This window comes from Manis javanica, chromosome 3, assembly GCF_040802235.1.
Source record: "Manis javanica isolate MJ-LG chromosome 3, MJ_LKY, whole genome shotgun sequence".
Classification (NCBI taxonomy): Eukaryota; Metazoa; Chordata; class Mammalia; order Pholidota; family Manidae; genus Manis; species Manis javanica.
Genome location: NC_133158.1, coordinates 84,803,628 through 84,826,790, shown reverse-complemented (window position 1 = coordinate 84,826,790; position 23,163 = coordinate 84,803,628). Strand labels below are relative to the sequence as shown.

At 35.6% G+C, this 23,163-nt stretch overlaps 1 protein-coding gene across 1 annotated transcript in view; it reads right to left on the bottom strand.

Moving 5' to 3' along the window:
* PROS1 (protein S) overlaps window positions 1–23,163 on the bottom strand; it is a 58,041-nt gene extending 34,878 nt beyond the window's left edge. Inside the window, exons 1-3 of the mRNA XM_037001654.2 lie at window positions 22,906–23,163; window positions 5,925–6,082; window positions 3,361–3,385 (exon numbers count right to left, since the gene is read on the bottom strand). Of these exons, the coding sequence (XP_036857549.2) occupies window positions 3,361–3,385; window positions 5,925–6,082; window positions 22,906–22,981 (259 nt within the window). The 5' untranslated portion in view covers window positions 22,982–23,163. The remainder of the gene's footprint in view (window positions 1–3,360; window positions 3,386–5,924; window positions 6,083–22,905) is intronic.

The following is a 23,163-nucleotide window of genomic DNA, read 5'->3' as shown; positions in this document are numbered from 1 at the left end:
TTAACTTATTTCTATTCTTATTTTGTCATTTCTTTATTTCTTGTTACTCAGGGTTTTCACTACTGTTGTACTTCTGAAAAATCTTGACTTGTATGCTTAGGTATTGCTACCTTAACAATCAGCACCCCACTTCCAACACGTGCATAATGGGTCAAGCCAGCCTTCAGTTCTACCTATGAATTGCTCACATTTCTTGATGTTTTTCATTTTATTTTGTTATCATTAGTGCCTAGAATGCTATTGTTTCTCTTGAGATCCTCTTAAGAGAAGGAGTCCACAGTCTGAACCAATTCATCAACTTATCCAAAAAGTATGGTTTTGTAATAGTGGTCTGATTTCTTTCATATCCTCATCTCACTGTCAGGACCTTGTTGCAAGAACTGTGCTAATTAGTAAAATTACTGTAAGGTTTATGAGGGACAGGATTATAAAGTTTTGTTTTTTTTTATAATTAGGGCATTGGCCTATTGAACATACAATGTCAAATGAAAGAAAAGTTTAGCTTAGAGCATTTCTGTTTCCAAAAGTAGAATTCATTACATATAGCTGTATATTAATAAAGACAGAAATATAAAAACATAATCAAAAGTATATTTTTGTTTCATATTATGGGTTGGTTGAATTATACATTTGAAGAAAGTCTGATGAAGTAAAAAAAAAATCTTTCTACGTATACTTGTATTTCCCAAGAGCTATGAAATTAGAGAATGTAATTATGTGTACCTTTAAATAAAGAACATGAAAAGTTAAATAACTTGCTTACCCTGACACAGTAGAAACTTTTAGATCTAGAGGTACAGCCCACACCTTGTGGGTTGTTTTTTTTTTTTTAAGTATTTGTCTTTTCCAACATGCTGCCAAAATAAGAAAAGCAAAGAGAAGATAAAGACAGAGCCAGAAAAGAGGAAGTTGAGAGTGATAAAAGGAGAAAAAAGAAAACTAATTTATCTGAGGAACTTTCTCAGAACATAATATTGTATTAAAATGCTATTTATTTTTATCCAAATGTACTCTGTGATCACAGGTATGTATCTTCTAGAATCTTAACACCTGCAGAAATACAGCCTCATTACATGGACCTGAGAAACAAATATTAACACTGTATTCTTTAATGCAAGCTTAAAATTTTTAATAGCCAAATACAATTTTCATGTAAAATATTAAATTCCTACCTAAAATTGATAAGCTGAAAGTCTTGATATTCTACCTTTTCTCCACTTTAACAATGCAAATGTTTAGTTGCTTTAAAGTGAAGAGTCATATGTAAATTTACAAGAGACCTTTTCATAGATATATATCTATATCCCATTGCTCTTTTAAGATACAGCAACAAAAGATTGAAAACCATGTTGCATTTTCATACCTATAGACATAAATTATATCATTACACAATTAATTTTTCAGTGTCCCCTTTACAAGTCTGAAGGGAATTGTTTAAGTTTGGTATGTAGCTAGAGAACAAAAGGGGAGAAAAGAAAAGAAAGTGGGAATAGAGAAGTCAGTAAAGAAAACTTAAGAGGACTAGCATAGCATTCTACAGTGCTTTGTAAACATTATCTCCTTTCATTTCCTGCTGGAAACATATTAGGTAAATTGTTACTATCCATTTGACAAATGAGAAAACTTTGGCTCACAGAAGTTAAATAACTTTAAGATCTTGCAGAAGATAAATACTGGATTGGAAATTACAAAAAATAAATTGTAGTAAGTCAGCTGGAAAACACCCAGCAGTTCACAGAACAGAAATGAGCCGTGCCCTGCAATTCTGAAGAGAAATACCAGTGAACTGATGTTCTGCAGTTTGATGAGATGGGTGAAATGAGATGTAGTATATTAAAGCCGAGTCTCCTTGGCTCAGGATGTGCTGCACAAATAAGGTTCAGACCATTGTAGTCACTCAAAAAAGGAAGAGTACACTTCAGGAAATATGAAAAAGGGTCTTCTACCCAGTAGTTTGGGGATCTTGTCTTATTAACTGTCCTGAAGGGTAAATATAAGTGCCTACCATCCTTTCATTGCAAGGCTCTCAGGGAAAAAGGAAAAGGTATAAACATTCCCCCAACTAAAGATGTTCTCTGGAATCTCTGTATGGGTATTTAGAAGCAAAACAAAGAGTAAAGCCATAGGCTATAATTAAATCCTCAAATTTTAAGAGAAATGAGAGTTTAATAGAAGTAGTTATTTGCAAAATTATATTAACATATTTTAGCTGCACATTTAATCCTGGTATATCAGAATACATTTCTACTTTTTTTTATCCAAGGAAGATTTACTTTTTATTTCTGCAGTGATTGAATCCTTAAATTGGCTGGGATAAGAGTAGGGTGGAAAGATGCACAGATGTGGAATATTCTGAGCATTAAGGAGAAAGGAGAGCACACCTATGTGGGTTGGACCTACACAGAATCCCACCACAATGAGGTGTGCACATTATACTCTGTTTTTATTGTTTGGAAATGCTGACAACTCCCCCAGGTAATATTAGTATTAGTAATATTAATGTATTTCTATATTTGCTTAAAGCAAACTGAAACTTTGCTATTTTTAATTTATATTTAGTTGAAACTATCTAATCTGTTTGAGTAGAGAAATACCACTTCTCTCCCTGAGAATCCAGGATTGTATCCAAAACAAACATGAATAGAGATACCACTGGAAATGATGAACTGGTGCTGCAAAGATAGACACTGTTAATGACTTTCATAACTATTTAAATGATGATGATTTATAACATAAGCTCTTGAGAGTATAGTGATATTTCCTTTCATTCAAGATAGGCCATAAATTCCAGTTATAAAATAAGTCTTGTGGATATAATGTACAGCATGGTGACTACAGTTAATAATACTGTAATGTGTAATTGAAAGTTACTAAGAGTAGAACGTAAAATTTCTTGTAACAAGAAAAAAAACGTGTAACTATGTGTGATGGATGTTAACTAGACTTATTGTCATGACCATTTTGCAGTATATACATATATCAAAGCATTGTGTTTACACCCAAAATTAACATAATTTTATGTCAATTATACATTAATTTTTTAAAACATGAAAACGCATTTACTTACAGAGAATCTCTTGATGCCTAAATATAATTTAGCATCAGCTCATGGATCTTTATGAGATAGACACAAGAAGGAAAAAGACTAAAATTCAAATGCCACCTGGAAATTAAGGAACCATTCCAAATTTGTCCACATGTCTTTAAATAAAAGGACAGCAAAACCAAACAGAATGTGATCTTATTCTCGAGGCTAATGGAATTATATAGGATGGAATATATAGGTGGAGGGTTGGACTTGATCAAATTTAAATTTCCTTCCATTCCTAAGATTATATGATTGAAGTTCTTTGAACTTACCTAAGTATTTTGGATAAAAATATTCCTGGAAAGAAAGAAAGAAAAGAAAAAAATGTATCTTAGCGAACCTAAATTTCACTATAGAGTTAAAACTTAATTTTTTAATGTGTTTAATAATAAAGATGCAAATAAATTACATATAACTGTCATTTCCTTATTAAATTATAACATTTTTTCTATAGCAAAATATACCCGAGGTAGGTAAATAATAATGTTAAACAATAAAATGTTTAGGCTTAAAGCAATATTGATCAATAAAATCATGTTTCAAAGTTTCTAAATTGAAAACAGGTTCTATTAAAGATGTTAAATGTAACTATATATGCCCTTTTATAAATTCTTTAATATTTCTATAATGATTATATACGCATTTGACACATTTCATGTCATGCTGATTACACATACCAGATTTAACACTGAATAACAGTGACATAATTTGATGTGAATTAAAGTGAACATTTATCTTTTAGCATCTAATGTGCATGCAATACCTTATAAGTTGGTTAGATATCAAAAGTTTGTCTATAAATCAGTAATTTGGATGAAGGATTGCACTTTACGAGAGTGACAAAAATGTTAACAATTATTCCTGATGGTAATGTTCCTAGCCTGGTTCCCAAAAACCTTTTAAATCTAATGTGTAACATTGATACACAGAACACCTCACAAGAAACCAGTGTTTCTACCCAAAAACACACTCAAGTACAGAACATAACATCATCCAGAACAGAGTCAAAACCTTCATCCTTTCTCCTTTCATTTATAATTTTACAGAACACAAATTTATACACTAAAGATAGAAATACGTAAATTCTAACCCAGGGATTATTGATGGTAACAACAGTTATCTACCAGTTTATAAGGATGGGATCTCCATATGGGTGTTGTCTTTGTCTTCTACAGATTTGTTCTTTTGTAGCCAGGAAAATAAGCAACAGTGAATGGGTTAAAAAGGAGATGATGTGACAGTGAAAGGAATATATTAGGGACAGTGAGGAGGTAAGCAATAGGATGGAGATCGGGAATAAGGTATTAGGGACATGAACAGGAAGAGGTTGTAGCAGCACAGAAAATGAGAAGCACTAATACATGTTTTTTCTTTCATTACTCTCATCTCTTCCTTATTCTCTCTCATCTTTCTCTTTTGTGAATGACACTAATGTCCAAATGAGAAGAGGAGTGGAAGCACATACATGAATTTTCCTTCTTCACTATTTTCCATCCTCTCAATTATGGTCTTCTACCTCACTCACCATTTTGCTACTCAGAGGTTAGGCTGTAAGAACATTTCTAAATTGTTAGAAATATATACTCAAGTATTTATGGGTGGCCTAATAATATGATATATCGAGTAAGCAGGCTTGTCTTAAAATATTCCAGTAAAGCAAAACAAAAATTAGATAGAGCAGGTCGCATTGCAAATAGGTAACATGAGAATGGTAGATTGTTGATAACTGTTGAAGCAGTGGCAGTGGGGTGAGGTGTATATTGGGTATATTGGAATTAATTATATTGTTTTCTCTACTTTGGTATGTATTTTAAATTTCAATAATAAAAAGGAATGTGTGTATATATATATGTATTTGTGGTGTGTGTGTGTGTGTATGTATGCACATTTATCCTTCACAACAAGAGTACTCTTCTATATTGTGTGTAATAAAACATTTTTGTCTTAGCAAAGGCAAGACAAGGTTACAGAATTCACCTCAGAGAACGTATCTGCAGTAACCCTGAAAGTTATCAGATTTGAATTCTCAAGGTCATCTTCATCTGAATTCTTAGAGACGCTGTTTATACCCCTACTTCCCATGGGACATATTAGAAAAAACATCCTTCCCTAGGAAAATTGGGAAACTAAAGATAAGGTCTAGGGGTCCCAAATTTCTGTGTTATATTTAGGGGTCTTTGTGATTAAACTAACTTGAAAAAAGTGTACCCTAAAGATATAAATTCTAACCTAGGGATTATTGATACAATGTGGGCTCAGGAAACTTCCCAAGGATTTACAGAATAGATTAAAGTATAGTTGGGGAACACAGTACTGTACTAATACTTCAGTAAATATTCACTGAGTACTTATTATGTAAGTTCTGGATTAGTGGGTCTTACTTTCTAAAGCCTCGTTAGAGATGCTGAAACAGAGATTTGACAGAACACAGTGATCACAATGCAATCTCACACACACAAACATGCACACACACAGTCTATACTTGAGAAACCTTCCCCACCCACCCACCCACCAAATACTACCAAACTCTAGGAGAAAGTATTTACAAACCATAAGGGCAATACTATTTTCTGATAAAAGGCTATGGTTGAATTATCAGAAATGTTCTGGATGATGTTATGTTCTGTTCAGAGCACATTGCTTTTAGCAATGGTATCTTCCTAAAAAGCCCACTTCCCTTTGGAGGGAATCTCCTAAAATGCTTTGGTGGTTACACGTGGAAGGTCATGTACACAACAGTAACTTTAAAAAGGAACACAAGGGAATGTAGACTCAATATTCAGTCTGTAATAGTATGTCGAAGTATGCAAACTTAAAAGTGGTCATGAATTCTTACCGTTTCAGGGTTATTCTCAAAGATCTCCCTGGCTTCTTCTTTATTGCATAGTTCTTCAATGCATTCTCTTTCAAGATTACCCTCTTTGGTTTCTTCAAACATGGAATTTGCACGACGTTTCCTAACCAGGACTTGTGAAGCATGTTGCTTTGCCAAAACTGAAGGAAAAAGTAAGTTTATGTGAATAAATCTTCCATTTTGCCATCTAAAATATATTATTTTATTAAACAATGAGAATTAAAATCTGCCTGCCTGTGAATAGTATGATATTTAAAATCAGCATGGTTGAACGGAAAAAAAGAAATGCAGATACATAAGCACTTCAGTTAACAACTCAAAGAGCAGGTTTGGTGTGCAGCTACAGAACCTGTATAATAATCTACACAAATTATCCAAGTTCATTCTTGAGTCAAACACAGCAGACAATATTTAATGTTTACCTTATTATGACTACATTGGAAAAAACATCATGTTGAAATGACTATACCAAAAGTTATAACCACACCATCTTTAAAGCTAGAGTAATAAACTTTCTCATGATCTCTTGGAGATAGAGAATTTGGGAGTACAGACCAATCAGCTATTTGGAATATACTTGATAGGCTAAAACACTTCATTAATCATACAACCAGGAAAATAAAAATCCACAGAAAAAGGAAGACCTTATGCAAAGCACAAAATACAAAAGAGAAAAAAAAGGTAACATTGATTATATAACTAATTTAAACAGCTGAACAACAATACCATTAAAAAGTTAGACATCAAGCAACAAATTGGAGGACAATACTTGCTTCATGTAGAATAGAAAAAATTACATCCAGTATTTATAAGCAACTCTTGCAAACTAAAAGTAAATAAAACAAGACAACCAATAACAGGAATGTATGCAAGATTAAATACAAAATAAAAATAAAACATTTTAAAGAATAAAATCATATAAAGGTAAAATAAACAAATTATATAAACATTACTACAGAGAAAAATTTTAATGGCCAACAAACATGTGAAAAGATGTTCAATACAAACTTTTAATTCTATTTTTGCCTAATAGATTTGGAAACATTTAAAAGAGTAAAGTAATGTTACTTTATTTCTCTTACGTACCAAAATGGAAGTTTAAATGTGATGACTAACTAACTAAATGAAGAATTTGGGTTATATTCTTACTCCTATTTCTTACCAAATTTATCACTGCTCATTAAGATCAAGATTAAATTGAGGCCATGTGGGATTAGAAGATGCTATTCTGTGAGCAGGCTACTTGCAAGCATATTATTGACTGCTAAATGACAGCCTCGTCAACTGTGAAAGAGTCTGACATGGTCAGTTATATCATTTATTTAAAATAGTTTTAAGCATACTACTTTAAAATAAATATAGCAAAAACTTGGCTCTTCTGAAATTCCAAGCAAATATGTGAGTCTTTCTGGGGAAAACAAGAACATCTTTCTTTGAAAGATGAATACACTGACACAATAACAAAAAAAACTAGGTTCAATGCACTTAGAAAACAAGCCATAATCATCACTCCTTGGTATTTCTTCCTTACAGAATACTATTATATTTTGGAATTCAGAACTAGTATTGATAATTAAAAATATCTCTTTCTTCCATGAAGGCCCCCACTTCAGGACACAGAGCAGGCATAATAATACATCTTATATGTATGTTTGTGAAGAGCTCTCAACTGTAAAGAGAGAACAAAGGTGGTGGTTTAAAGGAATGCTCACATAAGTTTATAAAAGTAGAAGGAAACATAATAACCTCCATTATTCCAGAGATGATGAAACTCAGGTAAGGAGCATGCAGAATACTTGCCCTAAATTGTAATTTACTTTAATATATAATAAACAGCAAAATTAGAGCTTAGTTCACAGGCACCACGAAATTCTGACAGGCAACCATCCATTACTATTTGCAGCTTCTCAGAAATCAAGCAAAGGTTTCATTGCCTCTCACTGATGAAATGAATCTTAAGAGGAAAATTGTCACACCTCTGACCTGAAAGATAATAAAGCTAACAATCAAAAACTAATTTTGCCTAAATTTGAATGTTTATGTTTTATTTCACCTAAATTCAACTCAATAGTGCTCTAAATTAGAGTGGCACTTAATAATTTTCAAAGTATATACTTATTGTTTCATCTGATTCTCATATTTTAAAAAATGAAATAAACTAGGAGATAGAATTATCATCCCCATTTTCACTGAGCTTCCTGAAGAAACTGAAGCTGCGAGAGAATACATGATTTGCCCAAGATCATAGAGCTAAGAAACAGTATTAATGGGACAGGAGTTTAAGCATGCCCATCCTCCTAATCCAATGCTCTTTCTTCTGTGTGTTCTGCCACTCAAATGCCCACAATGCACTTGATTTAAAAAAAGAAATTATATGGTTGTGGAGTGGACAGCAAATTTACTGTCTTTTATAAAATAAACCTATTCATCTAACACAGCACGCTTTAGAAGGAGTCTATGATTTCTTGTCAAAAAGATGTAAACATGACATTACAGATACAAATTAAGAACCACAGGACTGTAGGATGAGACAAGTATGTGCTTTACCAGCTAGCTCAAAGTCTAACTGCCCAAAAATATAACACCCTGCTGGATTACAGGACTATGTAAAAAGATTCATTATTTATCACGATAACCTAAACACTTGCTGCTTCTGCATTATCTCCTTTAATCCTAATTAAAACTGTTAAGTAGATAGTAATTTTCCCATTTTATACACAAACGAGTTAAAACTCATGGAAGTTGAGGTAATTTTACCAAGTTCACAGTGCTGAGAAGAAAGCCAAGTCTGCCTCTCAAATCTGTTGTTTTTTTGCATTACCACACTGTCTTTTATCATTTATTTCCCTTCTTGGGATTAAGAAGTTTTTCAAGAAAGTCTTTGTTATAACCCAACTATGTTGCTTGAAAAGTGCTACATTCAGATTCAAAATTTTATGTTATAATGTTTAGTTTTGAGTCTTTCAAGATTAGAAGTATGACTGAATCTGCTTGAATTTTTAAATCATCTGAGTCTTCCCTTCTTCAAAGTAGTGACCACAGCAGGTTGAACAATTATAACCATTATTTAAATATTCACTGGAATTCTCTTTGGGAACTGTGTTCACAGCCTTGATATGTTCCCTTCACTGTTTTCTTTGGGGGCAAATGTTTTTTTAAGCATTAAATTTGACTGTTTTTATCTCCAAAAAAGTTGTTACCAGTACTTCATAAAAGCACCTATAATAAAGATAGTGAGGTCAGCATTTCCTTGGCTCACAGGAGAACTTCTTCCCAGTGTGCAATTTAGTCAAGAGGAGGTCCTTTCTTCAGGCCCCTTTCTCACTTAGGTGGCTGAGCTTGCTACCCTCTGTTCAGGGGGATGAGGACCACAGATCCGCAGGCTGCCCAGAGCTGATCACTCAGACGCGGGTGAGGCAGATGAAGGAGGTCCAAGCTTTGGGTCAGCTCATCCTCTGAATTTCTTCTGTCTGCTCTCTCATCCTTTGCAAAGGTGGTTCTCACATTCCTCCCTCCAAAAGCTCATCTCTTTTTTTAGTCCTGCTTTGTTTCTCTCCTTCCCTGGGCCCATCTTTTCTGGCATGCCAAGAATGAAAAACTGTCCCTAAAAGAATGTGCTAGAGAAGGGAAACTCTGGCTAGCATATGAGTTTGCAGAGTTTTTGAATCTTTGTTTCTGCTTCCATGTGGGGCAGGGGCAGGAAAAATGGCTCTCAATTTACAAACAGAACAACTAAATAATATTTTGAGATATAATTGTGCCTCATGTGTCTCAGTTGTTGAAGTGGCATGCTTTCCTTATTAGAGCCTGAGAAAAATAGAATTACATGTAATATAGAAAAACCTTTAGTTCATAATGATGGGAAAACATATGCCCAGATATTACAAATTATATTTAAAATAATCATATATTAATCAACTGCAAAATTTTTCATTTTTAATAAAGATTTCTGCACAGGTTTCTAATTGAGGAGGGATATTAAAAAATGTAAAGGCTGCAAGAACTATGAAAAACCAAAAGATAATTTTTAATTAGGCATTTATCAGTCCATATAAGTAATACAAGTAATACTTACTTGTATTAGCTTTTAGAAAGAAATGCTATCTGTATGTGTGTTATACTTCACTTTTTATAATTTTTTTAAGAGCTATTACATTTGCCTTCCTCTAAGTTCACATTTAGTTTTATACTGAGGACTATGCTACTGAGTGAATGATTCTTCTCATATTATGTAAGAGAGTTAGAAAAAATGTTAGAGAAAGTATTCTTTCAAGATGCACTGTGCCTCCCTTCTTCAAGAGGGCTGAGCAATAAATAAACTCCAAGATCCTAAGAGACAGGTGTGATAAGTATTTAAATCTTGGAAAGAAAAAGAGGAAATAATCTGTGAATTATATATTTTATTTATGAAGATGAATCCTAAAACATTTGGATTAAAAGGGATGAGGGCTGGCACTTATTTAGAAGTCGGGAAGCCACAGGCAGTATTAAAAAATGTGACCACTGACCCTCATTCTGGAACAGATCAATGAATGAGTGGAGAAACAATGCCTGAACACTCAGCAACTATTCAGTGGTAAAACAGACCTATCCTTATTCTAGGATTTAATTACAACTTTAATTTACAGTCCCTAGACTAGGACCAAAAAAAAAGAACAAATCAAACACTCTGCCTTTTAATCTTGCTCCTCCAGATTAAAACCTTTGATATAGCTATAGACAAAGTGATACCTTTTATTCTTTCCAAAACAGCAAATACTTCTAGGCAAAAGACAACAGGCAGTTATTACCCAGAAAAATAATTATTTAACTACATTGACCATTTCTTTTATTTGACTTGTTTGCTCTTGGTGAGTGAGAAATTACAGTACCTCTTTTGAAAGGACTCAAAGTTCAGATTTTGGCAAGGGATGAAGAGGGATTTTCTACAGCCTTCTCTTTTCCTCTCCAGACCACTACATTGCAAGCTGGCTATCCTTCCCGAGGCGAGGCTACAGCGGGAGGTCTCTGATGACGTGCAGCAGGATATTCAGGCCTTCAGCTTTCCTTGTTTTTTTAATTTCCTCCACACTAGGACACCAAAACATCATCTGATTTTGACGTCATGTACCAAGAGGTTATAACACAGGAAAAGTTTTGTTTTTGTTCTATTTGACCTGTTTTTTTTTTAGAATGTCATCAATTAATATTATTGGTTCACTGGCCTGTGTCTGTATTTATGTGGAAAAGCAACAGGCATACTGTTCCTGGACATTTTCAAAGGAGGCAATAAAAGAGTTGGCCTAATTCTGCACTATCCCACCTTTTTGCAGTATCTCCCATATCTCCCCAGTAAGTAAGTCTGATGTGTGCTTAGAAGCTTCTGAAGACTCTAGATCTCAATGGCTTTGCTTTGGACTCTTAGGATCTTTTGTTTTAAGTGCTAATGTGGAAATAGGATTATTTGGGCTATCAGTACAGCATTGAGTAGGTGTGTACAATTTAATACAACTTCTACCAGCCTCTCAGAATTCCCTGTTGACTTTCTAAAAAGCCGTAAGACACAGTATAAATGACAATGGAATAAAATGATAAAATACTAAGGAAAGGAGATAAAATGATTGGGATATGGAGTCAGGAAAAAAATAAAAAATAAAACAAATAATAAGGAAAGGTGCATTTAACATGTTGCATTTAACACTGAGTTAACATAACATTAACTCAGGCCCACTTTAAAAAAATATAGCCACCAACAAAGTTAAAAGGACTCTCTTCTTATACCATATACAAAAATAAATTCTAAATGGATTAAAGACTTAATATAAGACCTGAAACCACAAAATAACTAAAACAAAACATAGGCAGGAATCTCTTGGACATCAGCCTTAGCTAAACGTTTTTGGATCTGTCTCCTCAGGAAAGGGAAACAAAAGCAAAAAATAAACAATTGGGACTGCATCAAACTAAAAAGTTTTTGCACAGTGAAGGAAAAGAAACTTTCAACAAAATGAAAAGGCAACCTACTGAACAGAAGAAGATATTTGCAAATGATATATCCAACAAGGGGTTAATATCCAAAATATATAAAGAACTCAAATAACTCAACACCAAAAAAATAAATAAATAAACAAACCTGCAAATAATCCAATTTAAAAGTGGGCAGAGGCCTTGAACTGATATTTTCCCCGAGAAGACATACAGATAGCTAGTAGACACATGAAAAGATGCTCAACAAAAGCACTAATTCAGAAAGATTTATGCACTGCTATGTTTATCACGACATTATTTACATTACAAGATAGGGAAGCAACCTAAGTGTCCATCAAGAGATGAATGGATGAGATGTGGTATATATACAATGGAATATTACTCAGCCATAAAAAGGAATGAAATCTTGCCACTTGTGATCATGTGGATGGACCTGGAAAGTATTACTCTAAGTGAAATAAGTCAGACAGAAAAGACAAATACACATGATTTCACTTATATGAGGAAACCAAAAAAACAAAACCAGTAAATAAGCAAACCAACCAAACCAGAAACAGACTCATAGGTACAGAAAACAAACTGGTGGTTGCCAGAGGGAAGGGAGGTGGTGGGATTAAGATACACGAACTTCTAGTTATAAAATAAATAAGTCATGGGGATAAAAAAGTAAAACAAAGGGAAAACAGTCAATAATATTGTAATAAAACTTTGCATGACAAATACCATCTATACCATGGTGAGCATTCTGTAATATACATAAATTTGAATCACAATGTCATATATCCTAAACTAATAAACTATTGTATGTCAACTATACTTCAATTGAAAGAAAAAAACCACCTCCCCACTTCCTTTGTAAATAAAGTAATAAAATAAGCATCTGTGTTCTACTTGACAAGGCATTATGGACTGAATGTGTTCCCCCCAAATTCATATGCAAATTCATATGTTCAAGTGGTTATCCCCAGTTTCACTGTATTTGGAGATGTGATAAATGGGTATTTTTTGAAGACAAAAAATACTTCAAGAAATTGACAATATGATTGTCAATACAGAAAGGTTGAAAGATAAAGTTAAGAAAACCTCAAATATAGAGTAAACTGAGACAAAAGACGTAAGCGTTAAAGTCACAAAGGATCAATTCTAGAGGAGTTCTAGAAAGAAAACTGATGATAGAGAGGAAGAAAATTATCATATAATAATTTTATTATCATATAAGTACAAATATTATATTATCATATAAGTACAGGTGGGAATTTTCCAGAGCTAATGAGAGACACACTAGTCTTCATACAGAGGGTCTCTACTGAGTGTCAAATCAAATGAGTGAAGAGAAAGCAAATTTAGACATAGTATGATACAATTTTAAAACATCTAGCACCAATGAAGCTTCTGATACTAAGAAAAAGCTTATCAATCATAAAATCATATTAATTATACTACTTCATTTATAATAGCAAAGCATTTGAAGTCTGCCCATCTCCCTCTTCCATTTACAGAAGATAAAAGGCCATGATTTTAGCCTTTAAATAAAACCTGAAAACTGCTCCCTTTAGATAGGTGAGATATTGCTTGGGAAGGACCAATGTGTGGAATGGGCATGGCAAAGAAAATCAGAGCTTCCATTACTCCAAACCTCCTCTCAGTTACACTGTGGGAGATATAGGATAAAGCAACTAGAAATAACTACTTTCAAACTCAAATGCCCTCCTCATCTTGGCAACTGCCCCCACCCAATTTTCGACACAGGGACATGGGAGGCCATGTATGCCAGATGGTAAGAGATGGAAAATGGAAGATTTACACAAACCACATTGGACTTAACATGACTGAAAAACAAACTCTTATTTTTCTAGGCTGCTAAGATTTGGTAATTAATTTGAAAATTTGGGGATTAAAGTTTTATACTTTATAGCATATCTTACCCTAATATCAGATTATAAAAAATTTAATGACTATAACAAAGGTTATTCAGTAATGTGCTAATTTGGTCCATTAATACTAAAAATCAGAGGGCACCAATGAAAGCAAAAAAAGAAAAAACACATAGATAAGACAAGAGTACTTCAGTTTATTACTTGAAAAAATAACCAATAAAGCAAAGGAGTACAACAAAGAAGCTCCAAATGTATATAATGTAATAGAGAACAGTAATCAAGAAAATAAAAATTTTCTCAATTATCCTTTAATAAAAATGGGGAAATAAAGTTCCTAGAAAGCTTTATCACACATCAACCCATGATTCCAACCAGAGGAGGAGCAAAATCATATGAAGTATCCAAACGCTGGGGGAGCCTTTGGACAGATCATCTGGGATGGTGGTGGATAAATGATACAAGAAAGAGTCTTCCAAACAGGAGGACTTGTGCATGAAAGGACCAGAGGGGAGAAAGGGCAAAGAATGACCCTTTTGGGGAAGAGGGGCAGGAAACACCGTTGGATGAAAAACTCCAGAAACCTCTAGATCATGAGCCTTGTGTATCAGGTTCAGATGTTAGAAACAGAAGTTACAGACAGGAATCAGCAGCTGATGCGTCCTATTGACCTTTTAGAAGCAAACTGCCGTATTTGGGTAAGGCCACATAGTGAGAATGGTGAGAGGCCTCAGGGGCTGAAGGGTCTGCACCTACAGCTACCAGAAACTGAATTCTGCCAATAATCAGTGAGCGTGAAGAGGACCCGGAGCTTCAGATGAGATCTCAGCTCTGGTGCACCCCTTGATTTTAGCCTTGTGAAATCCTAAGCAGGTCCCTGGACTTGTGCCTGGATTTCTGACCCATTAAACTATGAAATAATAAGTTGTGCTGTTTTAAGATGCTAAGTTTGTGGTAATCTGTTACAAAACAATAGGAAAAAATACAGAAAGGCATATATAATTTTGAGTCAGGCTGAACATATTAATATTGCTGATTTTATTTCATGTGCTTTAGGACCACTAGCTTCAACTCTTAATAGCTGGCTTGAGTGGCTAATGCCATCCTAGACAAAACTTTGGCATATACTACATAACACTGAAAAGCCAGACATTCTTTAGTACAATATGAAGAAATAATTCCTTTGGCCTTCAGTGGGGTCTGAAAATCTGACCACAGAGCACCTGGTGGCCATGTGATCTGAATATCTCATTGTGAACTGGATGTTGTATGTCCCACCTGGCAATACATTTAGTTGTGACATGTTTAAATGGTATGAATGGTTGGGCCTAAAGAGGTAACTAAGTGGCCAGTGCAGGTTGCTCACCCTCCTGACTTCTTGTCCTCTCTCAAGCTCCCTTTATGGCTTCGTGAGGAAAGGCCTATGACCAACCTACCAAAGACAAAAATCTCTGGTTTACAAATATCTCTGTGTGGTTTACCAACATGATACAGAAGTAAACTTGCAGTTAAGTTGTAGCCAGAAACAAATGAACAAACTACAGCCTCTCTCAATGGTGATCCTGAGGAGCAGTGGAGAAACAAAACCCTCCCAGTGAGAAGGCACAGGAGCAGTGTTTCTCACTGTTCGCTTTGCTTAGAATGAGAAATTATCTGAGGTTGGGATCTAGTCTACCTTTTGAATGGTTATAAATGGCCTGTCCAGTTTTCCTGAGACTTGTAAAGAGCTAGACCTCAGGCCCAAGGACAGGAGAGTCTGGACAAGAATTGGCTTGGAACTGAGAATACCTGTGTTCCAGGTGAATGTGCACAAAACAGGCTTACTCTAGAAAAGTTCCTAATAATAAGAGAGGGCAGAATGACCCATGTAAGGATTGTCAGCGTGTTTCATCTCAAGGCAATCTGGGGCAGGGATCACAAACTCAAAAAGTGTTAGAGAGGTACCCTAAACAAGGGAAAGGAACTGGTGAAAGACAATAGGGGATGCTTGGAATTGTGGCAGACTGGGGGTGGGGGGGGTATATTCTCTCTAAAGAAGGCAGCTCTGAATCACTTCTAATTTAATCTTACCATGTTGGAATGAAGACCCAGTATTGCCAGATCTTCCTTTGTTTTTTAAGGGAAGTAATGAAACCAAATTTTGAAAGAGAATTTTCTGATTTTTAAAGTGCCATGAAAGACAGACATATAAAGTCTGTGGGTACATATGACTCCCAGGCTGAGGGTCTGTATCACTCAGAGTGTTCAATAGTCATTAATGTTTGTTCAATACTCAGAAAAAAAGCAGCCATGGTGGCAAGGGCTACATATTGACTCAGCTATGTAGACTTTCCTTCACTAAGGCCCACCAGCCTCTTGCTACTAAAACAAACAACAAAAACCACATTTGTCAGCAGAATTGCTATTCTTTCACCAGTTAGAAATTGGACATATTGCAAAATCCAATCTGATTCCTGGGGGGTTCTTTTATCATGGAGGAGCAGTGGTTTGTACTCAGGTAGAAACATTTTTTCTGCATTTGGATTTTATTCTTCTATCAGCACCAGTACTGGTACGCTCATTCAGTGCTTTATTCTAAGTCACACAACTTTACCTCTAAGGGAATAATTTCACAATTAAGGAAGTAAGTCAATGGGATGACTATTATGGTTTTCGTTGGTCTTACTGTATAACCTAATACCTGGAAGGAACTAACCTTATGGATTGATGGAATGATCAATTATTGAGGGCTCAGTCACTGCCTTTTGGGACACAATATTCTCTTTCAAAAAATGTGGTAGGTTTTCTCTACCAGCAATCATCAACATATGATGTTTTTTTTCCTAAAGTTTAAATACACAGGTCAGGAATGAAGGTAGGAAGGGAGGTACTTGTCATGATACGATGCTTAATGACTGTTACAGGTTGAGTTGTGACCCCTGCAAAGATGGTGAAATCCTAATCCCTCAGTACTTGTAAATATGACCTTATTCAGAAATAGGGGCTTTATAGATGATCAAGTTAATACAAGGTCATAGGGTGAGCTCTAATCTAATGATTAATATCCATATCAAAAGGGGAAATTTGGAACAAAGACAGACATTTACAGAGGAAAGATGATGTGAAGACATAGGGAGAATGCCACCTATAAGCCAAGAAATGTCTGAGGCTACCAGATGCTAGGAGAGGCTTGGAATGGATTCTCACTCACAGCCCTCAGATGGAACCAACCCTGCTGACACCTTGACATCAGCATTCCAGTCTCCTGACCTATGGCACAATGAATTTTGATTTTTAAGCCACCCAGTTTGTGGTGCACTGTTACGGCAGCACTAGGAAACCAATTCAATGACCTATTCTGAAATTTTTTGCTTTCTTTCCTTACAAGGGGGTTCTGCTCATGTAGAAATTGGGAAACCAAAAAGGATTGCATTCACTGTAGAACACACATACTTTCCATTGAATCTGAAGCTGAGATTGCTATGTAGCCATTTTGGTTCTTTATTCCTATTGAAAAATTTTAAAAAGGATTATGCTGGAATGAAAATAATCGAGGCAAAATAGTGTTGTTGCCACATATAAATCAGGATTAGAAGGAGAGTTCCTCTTTCAGGATGACTATTATACATAGTAGAAACTGTAAAAGAAGAGATGGATACACCCATCCACGGGTAGGAACACAGGGCTCTGATTCTTACTGAATAGGAGTGGTTCATCTCATTGAGCAGACAAAAAGCCAAACAGGAGATTCTGCCTGAGAGTAAGAGGTACATGAGCACGGTAGGAGAAGGAGGTTATAGATCCAGCTGCAGCGTATAACCAGGAGAGACAAACAAGTCCTAAAGCCAGTGCCTGTATTCATTTGTCTTTTTTTAAAATGATTTTTTGGCATATGGAATGTGTTGGTACACTACAATGTATCATTTCATCCATAAAGCATAGCACAGTGACATGGGGTTGTGACAGAGCTAGAGGAGGCACAGACACCACCCAGTGACACTAAATGAGGAAATGGCAGGCTTGCGCCTTCATCTCTGGATGTGGTGACTAGGATCTACTGAGGAGGAGTCCCTTTTGCTATATATTAGTTACTTGCATTGTATTTGAAATGTTTTCAAATGCTGTTTACAAAAAGAAGAGCATGTCAGTGAAATAAACCAAGCGGAGAAAGAGAAATATCAAATGATTTCACTCATCTGTGGAGTAAAAGAACAAAGGAAAAACTGAAGGGACAAAACAGCAGCAGAATCACAGAACCCAAGAATGGACTAACAGGTACCACAGGGAAAGGGACTAGGGAGAATGGGTGGGTACGGAGGGATAAGGCAGGGGAAGAAGAAAGGGGGTATTATGATTAGTATGCATAATGGGGGGGTGGAAGAAAGGGGAGGGCTGTACAACACAGAGAAGACAAGTAGTGATTCTACAACATTTTGCTATGCTGATGGACAGTGACTGTAAAGGGGTTTGTGGGGGGGAACCTGGTATAGGGGAGAGCCTAGTAAACATAATATTCTTCATGTAATTGTAGATTATTGATAAAAAAAAAAGAAAAGGGGGATTACTCCCTGATAGGATAAAACTAACTGTAAATCAACGATTAATGCATGCTTTAAATATCCTTAATTTTGATCATTTAAAGGGTGTCAGATGATCAGCTATGGAAGTACATTTTTCTGATAATATTCCTTTCTCTTAAAAAAAAAAAAGCAGTTCCTGTGTGGTGATCTCCAATAAGTTCTTCACAATGATATAAAGGGCATATCAAAGTGTGGGCAAAGGGTTTGTTTGTGTTTATACAGAGGATCAAAGCCTAATTTGGTTACCCAGAAAACGTATTAAGATACGATATGAAGAAGAACTTCCAACATCAACATTCTCTGGAAGAGTCATTCCAGAAGATGATCATCAAAAAACTTCAACAAAGATCTTGGCGCTGTTGCAGTTGTAGCTGCATTCATCCCACCGGTTCCTGGACTTGCAATTGAAATGAAGAAGGAGATATCTAAGCTAGCCTGTGCATACAGTAAAACAACAAATTTGACTGGATCTATACTGTCGGAACTCAACCAGGAATTAGGATAAGTGCAAGTTGCAGCGCTCCAAAATCTTGCGACTACAGACTATCTACTGTTAAAAGAAAATATGGGATGTGAACAGTTCCCAGGAATGTGTTGTTTTAATTTGTCTGATTTTTCTCAAACTATTCACATTCAGTTAGACAATATCCATCATATCATTGATAAGTTTTCACAAATGCCTAGGGTGCCTAACTGGTTTTCTTCGTTTCTCTGGAGATGGCTGGTAATTGTAGATCTGCTTTGGTTATGTAGCTGTATTCCTATTATGTTAATGTGTGCACACAATTTAATTAGTAGTTTAAAACCTATACATGCTTATGTTACACTACAAGAAGATATGTCAAAGAAATAATCAATCTTCCCATGTTTTCTTCCGCCTGCTACTTCTTTAGCTTTTCTTCTTCCTTCCTAATTACAACCTTTAAGTAGAATTTGTGCCTCATATCGAAATTACCGAGTATCATAATTCTTCCAAGTGGTAAAGATACTTCAAGACAAATGCTGGGCATAGAAGCCACAGGGCATAAATCTGCAAAGAAGTAAAAAGCTAACCTTTTCAAACAATATCGCTTCTCTCTCACTTACCAACTTTACATTTCCTTGTGTGGCCCCAGAAGATGACTGGTTAGCCAGAGACAGGTAAGATTCCTCAAGGGAGGAACAACCTAAGACAGGCACAGTTGCAGGGGAGCTATCAGGTGAGAAATTGGAGATCAACAGAGGTGAGGCTTAGAACCTCACCCCCACCTGTTTTGAGAGAAATCTTCTGCATCCATGGATGTTTTGTTGCCCTTGTCTAGCTTGGATTAATACTTAGTCTACAGGCACACACCTGATCATCTACATTTGCCCTCTTACAGCACTAAACTATGTTTTCTACCTTTATCTTGCATCTACCTACCACTTCAGCATTTTATTTAAAAAATAATAATAATAATAATAATAAGGGAGAAATGTGGGATTCACATATAAATCAAGCATAAAAATCAAATGAATATTCATATTTGACCTGATTGTTTATAGTTCATAATGTGTGATCAAAATCTAAAGTTTCTGTGATGTCTGCCCTTGCACTGTTCATCATGTAAGAACTTACTCACTATGTAAGAATTTGTTTACCATGTAAGAACTTGTTCGTTATGATTCAGAAGATTGGAGACTTTTGAGAATTAGGCTTGGGGTTGATTAATGATTGTGCATTGAGTCCCCTATACAGAATTTTATTGTTGTTAAGAACCATTTGATCAATAAATATGAGAGATGCCCTCTCAAAAAAAGAAAGAAAGAAAGAAAGAAAGAAGAGCATGTATAAGCCAATAATTAGAAAATGTAGGTTTCCCTTGTTTTGGCTTCCTTTTCAGCATGCATTCCTTTGTGGGAGCTGTCCTGGCACTGTATCTAATTCTAGTGAGTCACAAGTTCAGACATTAGCTAAATTAAAATGATCAGGCTCTTCTAGGAATTTCAGTCCTGAGCAGAGACACACAGGAATGCAAAGTAGTTAGAATGGGGTCATCTGATGCCAGTTTCTAACATAGCAAGCACATGAGTTCCCTTCATACACATCCCCTAAATGCCCAAGTCTTCCCTAAGCCTGGTTATTCAGCATGCCATTCAGTAGCCTTCCAGTAAATACACTCAGCTCTTTTTTTGCTTCCTTGTTTTCTTTCTTGCTTTAGTTAGCAAGAGTTCATTACTGTTTTTTTTTAACCAAAGAATATTCATATATATATATGGGCCCCACATATTTTTCTTACAATATTTTGAAAGTTTAAATATGCATATAGATCATTTAGCTATAAAAAGGAAACTAAACTTGGTAAAGAGAAAACGCCCAGTAAGAAATGAATTATTGTGTATATCCTAGCATAGAATTAATGGCAAGAGAATACGGTGGAGAGTTTTGTTGTTGTATGTACCACACGCATGTCTCTACGTCTCCCAGCACCAACCCCAACTCAACCCTCATCTTCAGAAAATCTGTCCATCAGTGCAACATTACAAAGGTAATATAAGAAAAGCAAAGATAGATAAAGTGAAAGGGACAGTTAGAGAAGGAACAAAGAGAGTGAAAATATAAGTCAGTGATGTAAAGAGTAGACTGCATCCACCCAGAGTGGAAGTCTGGATCGGGCCTGCTTAGGACAGCCAAAGAGGACATCTGCTTTCTCCTATTTCTCTTCACCACAGTCCTTAGTGGGAAATGACATAAAACATGTAGGAGGTATATATTTTAAATCTCTCTCACAGAATTGTATACACACACACACACACACACACACATATATATATATATATACATACACATCTACATATATGTATGTTTGTATAAATATATATAAAATCATACACACAGATGTATATAAATATGTGTTTGTATAAATACATATAAAAATGTCTAAAAAATCAGCTAATGTCTCTGAACAATTTCTTTTTTGTTGAAATGAAGAAGTTGTACTGGATGATTTCTAACAACTCTCTCAAAACCAAAACTGTGATTTGTAAACTTTTTTCTTTAAATAACAACTATATTTCTATGGACTAAACTAAAAATTATAAATATAATATCTAGAGTTCCAGTTTCTCTCAAATTTAAAATTTTAGGTACTATTTGTACCTCAGTTTCTTCATTAGTAAACCAGAGATGATTTTTAATCCAATTAAACTACCATGCTTTTTAAAATAAAGGAATAATAAAGTGATCTGTTCTTTGTATAAAGCCACCTGTTCTTTGGGTGATATATTTGCTGAATTAATTTATCTACTCTATCAGAGTCTATATATAACAAGTGTTTCTCTGTATAAATGGTTTGATTACCTGTGTATAATACACACACACACACACACACACACACACACACATCATTTTTAACTGCCTAGATTCAATGAAAATATAAAAATCTCTACAAGAAGCATTTAGCAAATTCCTGTGTGACAAGCAATTAGTGTGGCAAGCCACTTTGCCTCTTCTCTCCAAAATACTGGTTAGCAGGCAAACATTTGATTGTCTTAATAAAATGTACAGGCAATGAATTAATGCATGTGCTGCACATACAGTCTTAATTACTGGGGTTTGCATGTTGAAGTTCTGCTGTTGTACTTCTTTAATACAAGATCAACAAATAATGTTTTAGCCTTTAAATTAGAATTTTAAAATACTTCATTCACCTTGGTCAGTAACTAATAAAAACTAGTGGAATATTTATAAATCTCTATTTAATTCTGATATTACTGTCTTTGAAATTTTCACACTGGAGCTTTATGCAGTCTAAAAATTATTTGAAATTCATAGTTTCTCTCTCCCATGCCATTTCCCAAGAATAAAACATAGCAGGAGTAAGCATTTTTAATTAGTGAATATGTTTAAACTTTAGAAGCAACAGAATTAACCTACAACTAAAAGGTATTAAATATCTTGATATTCCTTATATATTTTTCAGAGAAAACTCAATATCCTGCCTCTAATCCAGGCATGGGAACATAAAGAACTGGAAATACAAACATAAAGTATAAAGAATTCATGCCACAACCTCAAATCAGTGGCACTCAGTGTCAAAAATCCTCAGTAAAAAAATGACCTGAGACATACAATATTTAACAGTCCTTCTGATTTCAAGGTTAGAAAATGACATCTACCTATTGCTATGCAAACCCGCAGTCAATCCTAAAACAATTCGTTTGTCAATGTTGAGATAAGCAAGCCAAGCTCAAAGTCCAGAAATTGCAAAATTTGCAATGGAATATGCTCATTTCTGCCCTCTGACGGGGAACGTAAGCTCTTGGGAGCAAAGGTGTTAAGTGTTCTAATTCCTTCATTGCTGTTTAGTGTCACACAGGTTCTTGAATCTGTGCCGTAGGCAACACTCGATCCCCAGAGCAGGGCATATATTGGCCTTGCCCCACCATTACACTGCTCGCTAGATCGACAGCTGCTTCCATCAGCCGGGTGGTTATCGGGGGCTTACTGGAAACTTTCTGGGAGGCTGCAGCCCTAGAAAACAAAGTCCTACCGAAAGGCCACTGATGGGAAAAACAGAAGACAAGACGCTGTTGATTACTCACAGTTTGCCTCTGAGACGGGAAGCACTAGGGCGAGGCACGCCAGCAGCGCCCCGCAGCGCCCACCCAAGACCCTCATCCCCAAGCGGGCAGAGTTGCGGGCGGGACCGTGGCGCGGTGCGCAGGGAACCTGAGCCCGGGCGCCGCTGCCTGAGGACTACGGCGCAGCGGCCCCGCCAGTAAGCGCGCGCCCGCGGAAGGGCCGGAGCGGGGCGGAGGGGACCGCCCGCTCCCAGCCCCCAGCCCGAGGAGTGATAACGG